General features: G+C 42.2%; 1 protein-coding gene across 2 annotated transcripts; it reads left to right on the top strand.

Moving 5' to 3' along the window:
• APOBEC1 (apolipoprotein B mRNA editing enzyme catalytic subunit 1) lies at nucleotides 1,841–10,554 on the top strand. 2 transcript variants are annotated; one of them, XM_013988403.2, is made up of 5 exons: nucleotides 1,841–2,243; nucleotides 6,079–6,106; nucleotides 8,085–8,482; nucleotides 9,136–9,254; nucleotides 10,122–10,554. In XM_013988403.2, the coding sequence occupies exons 1-5, from the start codon at nucleotides 2,228–2,230 to the stop codon at nucleotides 10,137–10,139; spliced, it is 579 nt and encodes a 192-aa protein (XP_013843857.1). In that variant the 5' UTR covers nucleotides 1,841–2,227; the 3' UTR covers nucleotides 10,140–10,554. The 2 variants fall into 2 exon arrangements, with proteins under 2 accessions (XP_013843857.1, XP_003126567.3); XM_003126519.4 differs by having other exon boundaries at nucleotides 1,844–2,243; nucleotides 9,933–10,554.

Below are 11,036 nucleotides of genomic sequence, written 5' to 3'. Positions count from 1 at the left end.
GTCAACAGGGCAGCATTCTTCCAGGAGACTTTAGGGAAGAATCCATTTCCTTGCCTTTTCCGCCTTTTAGAGGTGGTCCTCATTCCTTGAATGAAGCCCTCTTCAGCCAGTAATCACATCCCATAAATTTCTTCATGTGCGTTCTGACTAACTCTGCCTCCCTTTTATAAGGGTCTTTAAGATTAGATTGAGGAGTTCCTGTTGTGGCTCAGCTGGTTAAGAACCCGACTAGTATCCAGGAGGATGTGAGTTCGATCCCTGATCCTGCTCAGTGGGTTAAGGATCCAGCATTGCCACAAGCTGTGGTGTAGGTTGCAGATGTGGCTCAGATTTTGTGTCGCTATGGCTGTGGCATAGGCTTGCAGCTGCAGCTCCAATTTCACCCCTAGCCTGGAAACTTCCATATGCCAAATTGTAGCCCTAAAAAAGAAAAAGAATAATAAAAAAAAGATTAGATTGAGATCAGCCAGATGATCCAGGATAATCTTCTTACCTCAAGATTCTTCACTCAATCGCATCTCGAAGTCCATTATGCTACTGTTAGGTAACATATTTATAGACTCCAGAGATTAGAACAGGGACTGGTTCAGGGGCCATTATTCTACGTACAACACAGGCCTGACAGAAACACTTGGCTTCTGAAAGACCTTTATTTAGGATGTGGTCCTTCTGCCCCTTCTTCAAAGCTATCACCTTCCACTCCAAATAACTGCTTCATCTTGTGCAGCAGTCATTAAGGAAATTCTTTCTCTCTCTCTCTTTTTTTTTTTTTTTTTTTTGTCCTTTTTTAGTGCCGCACCCATGGCATATGGAGGTTCCCAGGCAAGGGGTCGAATCAGATATGCAGCTGCCAGCCTATGCCACAGCCAGAGCAAAGCGGGATCCAAGCCACATCTTCGACCTACACCACAGCTCATGGCATGCCAGATTTTTTTTTTTTTTTTTTTTTTTGCCTTTTCTAGGGCTGCTCCCACAGCATATGGAGGTTCCCAGGCCAGGAGTCGAATCGGAGCTGTAGCCACCGGCCTACACCAGAGCCACAGCAACGTGGGATCCAAGCCGAGTCTGTGACCTGCACCACAGCTCACGGCAACACTGGATCTTTAACCCACTGAGCAAGGCCAGGGATCGAACCCGCAACCTCATGGTTCCCAGTCGGATTCGTTAACCACTGCGCCATGACGGGAACTGCCCTGGAAGTTCTTATATTTAGGACTAAGGTGTGGGGCTCGTGGAATTTGAGACTCAATTCCAATTTCAGGAGTGTCTAGATTTGAGACCTTTGAAACTCTAGTGTGAGACTTAGGTCATGAGTGTGAGCTCAGTCCTGGGAGTGTGTGCTGAAACCCAGAGGTGCTTGACTCAGGGTTCAGGCAACAGGAGGCAATGGAAGTGGGGAGGAGAGGATTCATTTTTTTCTTTTTTTTTTTTTTGGCCATGCCTGCAGCACGTAGAATTCCCCCGCCCCAGGGATCGAACGCAAGCCACAGCAGTAACAATGCTGGATTCCTAACCCCGCTGCCCACGAGGGAACCCCAGTATTCATTTTCTCAAGGAGAAAAAAAAAAGCAGAAGTGGATTGGGGCATACCCTTAAACGTAGCTTCAAGAAGAAAGAGAAATCCCCTGAGACTTAAACACTAATTACTGACTCAGAGACTGAAGTCCTTCTGATTGTGCCTCTAACAGTGCCTCCTCTTTCCAACATAATGCGGGGCGAAGAGCAAAATAAGAGGAAGTTAGAAATAAATGACTCCTAGCTACAGGGCAAGGCTGGTGTCGTCACCAGGTAACAATGCAAACTTTCAGATCACAGGAAGCTGGCCAAATTTCTCTTGCCTTTCCTTCTCTTCTCTTCTGCCCAATAAAGAATGATGGGTCAGTCTTGCCCTCCCTTGAAGGGAAAGGGAAAAGCGCCTACATTCTGATGTTATTGGGGAAAAAATTCGAAATTTGGGTATTCTTGGGGATTATGCTACAGGATTAATTAACTGCGTCATCTGCTTTCTTACCACCCCTGTGGCCAACTTCCCTCTCTGTCTGCTACCACCTGGCTGTACAGTCTAGATACCCAGGATTGAGACTGGGCATGAGTCTCGGGCATGAGTCATCCTCTGCCCAAGCAGGTGGAAGTGGTCACACCTGAGAAACAATGTTCGGGTGTGTTCTGGCAGCAGCAGTTAGCACTATATAGAGCCCCAGAGGAAAAAGTCCAGTGACAGAGCAGCATGGCTTCTGACAGAGGTAAAACAGACGGGGGTGCCTGAAAGCTACTTACTCTTAAAAAATGCAAAACCTCTGTGTGTGTGTGGGGGGTATGTATGTGTGTTCGACTTATGTTTGTATCCTTGAACATGTTCCAACGTTCCTATTTATTAATATATTAATGTGAGTCTTAAACAGGATTTATTATTATTGCTATTATTATTAACCCTAACTGTTATAGCCATTAATGCTTTTGATCAAATGCCACTACATCAATGCTTATGTCACCAGAAGAAAAAATTAAGTATTAAAAAATGCAGCTGTTAAATACAAATTTAAGTCAGCAAAAGAAGTGATAGCACAAGGGTGTGTTCATTGAAAATGTAAGGGTCGGTTCCTTGATGTGAGAAAAATTCGTGGGACTTCCCTCTGTGGTGCCATTAATTAAGGATCCAGCTTTACCACAGATGTGGTGTAGGTCGGAGCTCAGATCGATCCCTGGCCTGACAAATTCCATATGCCGTGGGTGCGGCAAAAAAAAAAAAAAAAAAGAGGAAAACACTTCAGGTTGTGAAAGGGAAAGATTTTCAGATGATGTGGCATTTGACATGACTCCTAAAAGGGTCGAATTTGAACTGACAAAAAGGAGGAGATTCCAGGTTGATTGATAGAAAAATTTAAGAGAATTTACAAAGCAACGAGATCCCACTGTATAGCACTGGGAACTATGTCTACACTTATGATGGAGCATGATAATGTGAGAAAAAAGAATGTATACATATGTGTGATGGGGTCACTTGCTGTGCAGTAGAAAATTGGCAGAACACTGTAAACCAGTTATAATGGAAAAAATAAAAATAATTATAAATTAAAAAAACAGAAATACACAGAGAAAAAGAGGATTTACAAAGATTGTGTTTGGAATACAATGAATAAATTAGTTAGGCTAGAGAAGAGGTTTTGGAAATAATTTGTAGTGAGATTAGAAAGCAAATTTGAGGTAATAAGGTTTTTTGGGAATTTTTCTTTCTTTTTTTTCTTTTTTTTTTTTTTTGCCACAGAAGGTCCCATGTCAGGGATCAAACCAGAGCCACAGCATTGACAATACCAGATCCTTAACCCACTGAGGCACCAGGGAGCTCCTGAAGTGATGGTATTGAGGGCCCTGAATGCTGGGCTAGAGAAACTGAGGTTGATTTTTTGGATTTTTTTTCTTTTCCAACATGATTTATTATAGGATATTGAATACAGTTCCCTGTGTGATTCTTTTTTTTTTTTTTTTTTTTTTTTTTAATTTTATGGATGCACTCATGGCATATGGAAGTTCCCAGGGCAGGGATTGAATCTGAGTCCCACCCGTGGCAACCCCAGATCCTTAACCCACTTCGCCTGCCAGGGATTGAACTTGAGGTTTCTTCAGTAACCTGAGCCACTGCAGTCAAATTCTCAACCCGCTGCACCATGGGGGGAACTTCCCCTGATGTGGGTTTTTTTTTTTTTTTTTTCTTTTTAGAGCCAAACCTGCAGCAAATGGAAGTTCACATGCTAGGGGTTGAATTGGGGCTACAATTGATGGCCTACTCTACAGCCACAGCGACACCAGATCTGGGCCACATCTGTCACCTACTCCAGAGCTCATGGCAACACTGGATCCTTAACCCACTGAGCAGGGCCAGGGATTGAACCTGCATCCTCATGGATACTAGTCGGGTTCATTACTGCTAAGCCACAATGGGAACTCCTGGCTTTTCTTTTTGTCTTTTGTCCTTTTAGGGCCATACCTGCAGCATGTGGAGGTTCCCAGGCTAGGGGTCTAATCGGAGCTACAGCTGTTGGCCTATATCACAGCCACAGCAATGCCACATCCGAGCCGTGTCTGCGACTTACACTACAGTTCACGGCAATGCCGGATCCTTAACCCCTGAGCAAAAGCCAGGGATCAAACCCTCAACCTCATGGTTCCTAGTTGGATTCGTTTCCACTGCGCCACGACGGGAACTCCCTGACTTTTTTGATAAAAGAAAATATTTGAAGAATTTGTGAATAGCATGGAGATGACTGATGCTGTAGACATGTTTACCTGGCACTTGATGCCGTTTTGACTGGAAGCCGAAAAGGGTGGCAGAAAGGAGGCCATCGAAAATGCTATTGCAAGAGTGTGGGCGTGATGTGACAGGACACAATACAGGTATCAGAGCTGGGTTTCAAGAAACAGTGTTTTTTCCACTGTACTTTCCCTCTATTAAAATAATCTTGTGACTGGTATTTGGGAGAAAAGACTAAAGACTTTATTTAATTGAAGTATCTGGGCAGATTCCCTGGACTTTCCCCTGAAGGGAGTTTGTTTTATCCCTCAAACCATCCCAGTTTACGTAGCAGGTGTTCTTACCGTGCTCCGCAGGGGTAGATACTGAGACTACACCTCACTTTTTCTTTCTGAAGTTCCCACTGCTGCTTCACCTCCTTCAGAGGACGTGTTCCCCATCATCAATACCCCGTTTCCCGGGGTGGTTGTGTCCATTTACACTCCCACCAGCAACATATGAGATATCCAGTCTCTCAGCATAGTATTGCTAATGTGTATAGAATCTGTAATGGATGATGGTGAATTTCATTTGTTCAGCAAGTATCTATTGCTAACCAACATGTTTCAGCATTGTGATAGGGTCTGGAACAAGATATATATAATCCATATCTCACCTAATTTACAAATTGGTGTTATTCTAGGCATGGAATTAGGGATCTATAATATAGCATGATCATTAGATGCTCATCAGGAAGTACAGAATGTTACAGGGTCACACAGTTTACACCTAAGATCCTTGGAGGGGTGACTTTCCCATTGTACTTAAACATTCTTGTTGGAAACTTAAAGAGGATTACCTGGTTTGGGATTGGGCAAATAAATTGCTGCAGAGCCTTTAAAAATCTTGCTTTTCCTGATGCAATGAGCTAGTCCAATCCAATTAATCCAAGAAAGAAAGTTTTTTTTTTTTTAAAGTATAGTTGATTTACAATGTTGTGTTAATTTCTTCTGTACAGTAAAGTGACTTATTTATACAAATATATACATCTTTTAAAAAATATATTCCTTTCCATTATGGTTTATCCCAGGAGACTGGGTTTCGTTCCCCGTGCTATACAGTAGGAACTTGTTGTCTATCCATTCTCAATGGAATAGTTTTCATTTACTACATCCAAACTCCCAGCCCAGCACATTCCATCCCCCTCCCCCTTGGCAACCACAAGTCTGTTCTTTGTCATGAGTCTGTTTCTGTTTTGTAGATAGGTTCATTTGTACCATATTTTAGATTCCATGTGCAAGTGATATTATACGGTGTGTGACTTTTTCTTTGTTTCTTCACTGAGTATGACAATCTCTAGTTGCATCCATGCTGCTGCAAATGGAATTATTTTGTTCTTTTTGGGGCTGAGTAATATTCCATTGCAAATATGTACCACATCTCAAAAAAGAAAAAAAATATATATATATACACACCACATCTTCTTAATCCATTCATCTGTCGATGGACATTTAGTTTGTTTCCAAGTCTTGCCTATTGTGAATAATGCTGCAATGCCCATTGGGGTGCATGTATCTCTCTGAACCATTGTTCTGTCCAGGAATATGTTGAGGAGTGGGATTGCCAGACCATGTGGTAATTCTATTTTTAATTTTCTTAGGAACTTCCATACTTTTTTTTCTGTAGTGGTTGCACTATACATTCCAGCCAACAGTGTAGGAGGGTTTCCTTCTCTAGGAGAGAATATTTTAACTGCATTTTCTGATATGTGCTGCAGATTTAGAAGAACAGAGCATATTTTTTCTTATGAGTTCAACTGTTATTTGACTTGATCATCTCTTGGTTAACAGGTCCTTCAGCTGGAGATGCCACATCAAGGTCAGAATTATACTATCATGGTGCACAGTTAATTCAGCCAAGAATAGAATGGGTATTTAAGGGCTGGAGGACTATAGCTTTTCTTAATGTTCCTTTCCTCTTTTACCAGGCTCCATTCTTTCTGCCTTTTCCAAATCCACTCTCTATGATTATTGCTTTCTGTATCTTTGCTCCTATGGCTTTGGTTTCTGTTGAAAAAAAAAAAAAGAAAATCATCTTCCAGCTTTGTTCTGTGACTGTGTTACCATGATTCTAATCTCTTTAAATCAATCACATGTTTTCACGGGCACTAGTGAAAAGTCTAGGGAACTCAGTTGTTACTTTGATTTCATCTTCCTATTTTATTTTATTTATTTTATTTTAATTTAATTTTTTTTTTTTTTTGTCTTTTTAGGGCCACGTGTGTAGCGTATGGAAGTTCCCAGGCTAGGGGTCCAATTGGAACTGCAGATGCTGGCTTACACCACAGCCACAACAATGCCAGATCTGAGCTGCACCTGCAATTATACTATAGCTTATGACAACGCCAGATCCTGCCCACTGAGCAAGGCCAGAGATCAAACCCATATCCTCATGGATACTAGCTGGGTTCATTTCCACTGAGCCATTTCTTCCTACTTTATACTATATGCCCATGCTCTAGACATATCGTAATAACAGGGAGAATTTTGTCAGGGAATATATTATCTCATGGAGAGTGAAATGAGTGATTGACATAATAAATGAAGTGATCCTTTAGGAATGAGTAGAAAATATGAGGATTTAATAAACTTATAACCCAACCATATTGCAAAGAAGATTCTTCGGTGTAATTCTGAGTTTTCCCTGAGTCACAGCTTTGATACACAGAGCGTGTTAAATCTAAAGATGCCATTGAGGAGTTCCCGTCGTGGCTCAGTGGTTAACGAATCCAACTAGGAACCATGAGGTTGCGGGTTCGATCCCTGGCCTTGCTCAGTGGGTTAAGGATCTGGCATTGCGTGAGCTATGGTGTAGGTTGCAGACACGGCTCAGATCCCACGTTGCTGTGGCTGTGGTGTAGGCCAGCGGCTACAGCTCTGATTAGACCCCTTGCCTGGGAACCTCCATATGACTCGGGAGTGGCCCTAGAAAAAGCAAAAAGACAAAAAAATAAAAAATAAACAAACAAATAAATAAATAACTCTCTTCTCAGAGCTGTAGTAGAATCCTGTTGGCAATTTGAGGCTTCCACACCTGAAAAAAAAAATCTAGCTAGGGAGTTCCCACTGTGGTCCAGCAGGTTCAGTATCCATTGCAGGTAGCAGCTCTGGCTTGGATTCAATCCCTGGCCTGGAACTTCCATATGCCACGAATCTGGCCATGGGAAAAAAAAAAAAAAAAAAAGAAAGTTTCCTGGAGTTCCCATCATGGCTGAGTGGAAACAAATCTGACTAGTATCCATGAGATTCAATCCCTGTCCTCGCTCAGTGGGTTAAGGATCCAGCATTGCCATAAGCTGTGTAGTAGGTGGCAGACAGAGCTGGGATCTGGCATTGTTATGGCTGTGATGTAGGCCAGCAGCTACAGTTCCATTTCACCCCCTAGCCTGGGAACCTCCATATGCCACGGGTGCAGCCCTAAAAAGACAATAAACAGGAAAAAGTTTCCTAAGAGGTCATGTTTGAGATCTGTCTGATAGAGGAGAAGATGGGAGTTGCATTGTGGCTCAGCAGGTTAAGAACCCGACTAGTATCCATGAAGATTCGAGTTTGATCCCTGGCCTCGCTCAGTGGGTTAAGGATCCAGCATTGCTGCAAACTATGGCAGATGCGGCTGGAATCCTGAATTGCTGTGGCCGTGGTGTAGGCTGGCAGCTGTAGTTCCAATTCGACTCAGATGCTGCAGGTGTGGCCCTAAAGAGAAAAAAACAATTTAAAAGGAAGAGGAGAAAATGAAGTTATTTCTAAGGTCCCTCTATTGATGCCATGACAACACGGGAGTGCTTTTTATATTTCAGAAGGAGAATTGAACCCTGGGAATTTGAAGTCTTCTTTGACCCCAGAGAACTCCGCAAAGAGACTTGTTTGCTCTATGAGCTCCAATGGGGCAGGAGCCGAGACACCTGGCGACATACAGGCAAAAACACCACCAACCATGTTGAACGCAATTTTCTAGCTAAAATCACTTCGGAAAGGCATTTTCACCCATCTGTCCACTGCTCCATCGTCTGGTTCCTGTCCTGGAGTCCCTGCTGGGAATGCTCTGAGGCAATAAGGGAATTTCTGGATCAGCACCCTAGTGTGACCCTGGTTATTTATGTAGCTCGGCTTTTCCAGCACATGGATCCACAGAACCGGCAAGGACTCAGAGACCTGGTGAACCATGGTGTGACCATCCAGATCATGGGAGCCCCAGGTGACAAAAATAACCCAGGAATCTTAAATGTGTATGAGAGACTGGTGGTAGTGGTGCTGTGTTTCTAGGCCAGTTGACTGATTACGCCAGACTGGAAATCTCACAAATGAAAGTCCAAAATAACAGGAGGAAGGACCAGGTCTGAAATTCATAGCATGGAAACGATCAAAGATATGACGCTTTTCCCCAGTCTTGTCACTATGGTCTCTACCATCTTCAAACGAATTGCTGTGCACCTTTTAGGGATTCTGGAAGAGTACAACCCCTCTTCAATAGCAGGCCAGGAGTTCCCGTCATGGTGCTGTGGTTAACGAATCCGACTAGGAACCATGAGGTTGCGGGTTCGATCCCTGGCTTTGCTCAGTGGGTTAAGGATCCAGCATTGCTGTAAACTGTGGTGTAGGTCGCAGACGTGGCTTGGATCCAGCGTTGCTGTGGCTCTGGCATAGGCTGGCGGCTATAGCTCTGATTTAACCCCTAGCCTGGGAACCTCCATGTTCCGTGGGAGCGGCCCTAGAAAAGGCAAAAAGACCAAAAAAAAAAAAAAAAAATGCAGATAGGCCAGAAGGCTTTATATATGGATATTATTAAGCCAGGCTCACTTTAACTTTTGGCCAAATGTGTTGAATGAACTAACATTTGTGTTTCCTTAGAGTATGATTACTGCTGGAGGAATTTTGTCAACTACCCACCTGGGAAAGAAGCTCACTGGCCAAGATTCCCCCCAGTATGGATGACGCTGTATGCCCTGGAACTCCACTGCATAATTCTAGTAAGTTACTGTACGGGACAAAGATTCTGATGCAAAAAGAAGGATCCTTCTTCAAACTTCTTTCCTGATAACTTTGACACATACTCATCTCACCATCACTTCGCTGTGTACATTGAGGTTTGGTTATTTACCTGACTTCACTTACAAAATGTGAGAGCAAGGTGGAGTTCCCACTGTGGGGCACAGCGGCATCAATGACATCTCTGCAGGGACAGGATGCACATTTGATTCCTGGCCCAGCACAGTAGGTCAAAGGATCAGATAACTGCCACACTTGTGGCGTAGGTCACAGATGTGGCTTGGATCTGATCCCTGGCCTGGGAACTCCATATGCTTCGGGGTGGCCAAAAAATGGAAAAAAAAAAAAAAAAAAAAAAAAAGAGTGAGAGCAAGATCATCTCTTTGTGGGAAATAAGTAGAAGAATAGACAAATTGGTCTAAGATATATGTGGACTCCATGGTAATTAGATTCCATCTTCATCATTATTGTTGTTACAACCCTCACTGGCTACACAGAATCACAGCTATTCTTTCCCTTATTGGTGTGTGTCAGCCTCTGGAAGGAATGTAGGTGTCCTTTTGTATTCTTTTGAAAGTAGTTCAATGGTCTTCCAACTGATGTTTTAAAATGTTTGAGGTATTCAAAAAAATATTACCCTGGCTTCTTTTTTATTCCAGGGTCTCCCTCCCTGTTTAAAGATTTCAAGAAGATGTCAGAATCAGCTGACATTTTTCAGACTTACTCTTCAAAATTGCCATTACCAAACGATTCCACCCCATATCCTTTTAGCTACAGGACTGATACAACTACCTGTGATTTACAGATGAATAGAATGACTCCTTGTGTATATACTGTTTCATGAACAGGCACTGATGACCTACTAAAAAGTGAGCCTCATTAGAATGGAGAAATTTTCAGTTTGCATTTCTGCGCACTAACAACGAATTATCTGAAAAGGAAATAAAGAAAACAATCCCCACTTACAATAGCATCGAAAACAAAAAATACTTAGGAATTAATTTAATCAAGGAGATGAAAGATCTCATTGAAATCTATAAAGCATTGATTAAACAGATTGAAGAAGACACAAGAAAATGGAAAGCTATCCCATGGTCATGGAATGGAAGAATTAATACTGTTAAAATGTCCCTACTACCCAAAGTCATCTATCAATTCAATGTAATCCCTATCAAGATTCCAATGGCATTTTTTTTTAACAGAAATTAAAAAAAATACAACCACTATGGAAAACAGTATGGAGGTACCTCAAAAAACTAAATATAGAACTACCATATGACCCGGAAATCCTACTCTTGGTCATATATCTGGACAAAACTTTCCTTGAAAAATATACATAAACCCATGTGTTCATTGCAGCACTATTCACAATAGCCAAGACAAGGAAACAACCTAAATGTCCATCGACAGATGAATAGATTAAGAAGTTGTGGTATATATACACAATGTAATATTACCCAGCCATGAAAAAGAACAAAATAATGCCATTTGCAGCACTATGGATGGAACTAGAGACTCTCATACTAAGTGAAATAAGTCAAAAAGAGAAAGACAAATACCATATGACATCACTTATAGCTGGAGTCTAATATACAGCAAAATGAACCTTTTCACAGAAAAGAAATGCATGGACTTGGAGAACAGACTTGTGGTTGCCAAGGGGGAGGGGAGGGAGTGGAATGGACTGGGAGTCTGTGGTTAATAGATGTAAACTATTGCAAGTGGAATGGATAAGCAACAAGATCCTGCTGTATAGCACAGGG

The sequence above is a fragment of the Sus scrofa genome, chromosome 5 (genome assembly GCF_000003025.6).
Source record: "Sus scrofa isolate TJ Tabasco breed Duroc chromosome 5, Sscrofa11.1, whole genome shotgun sequence".
Lineage (NCBI taxonomy): Eukaryota > Metazoa > Chordata > Mammalia > Artiodactyla > Suidae > Sus > Sus scrofa.
The sequence above is the reverse complement of the archived record's forward strand: the minus strand, read 5'-3'. Positions and strand labels throughout refer to the sequence as shown.

Bases quoted from the DNA above. Each gene is read 5' to 3' on its own strand.
- APOBEC1 (XM_003126519.4), top strand. The intron at 6,107-8,084 runs GTCAGAATTATA...TTTATATTTCAG, and splicing joins GCTGGAGATGCCACATCAAG to AAGGAGAATTGAACCCTGGG. The intron at 9,255-9,932 runs GTAAGTTACTGT...TTTTTATTCCAG, and splicing joins AACTCCACTGCATAATTCTA to GGTCTCCCTCCCTGTTTAAA.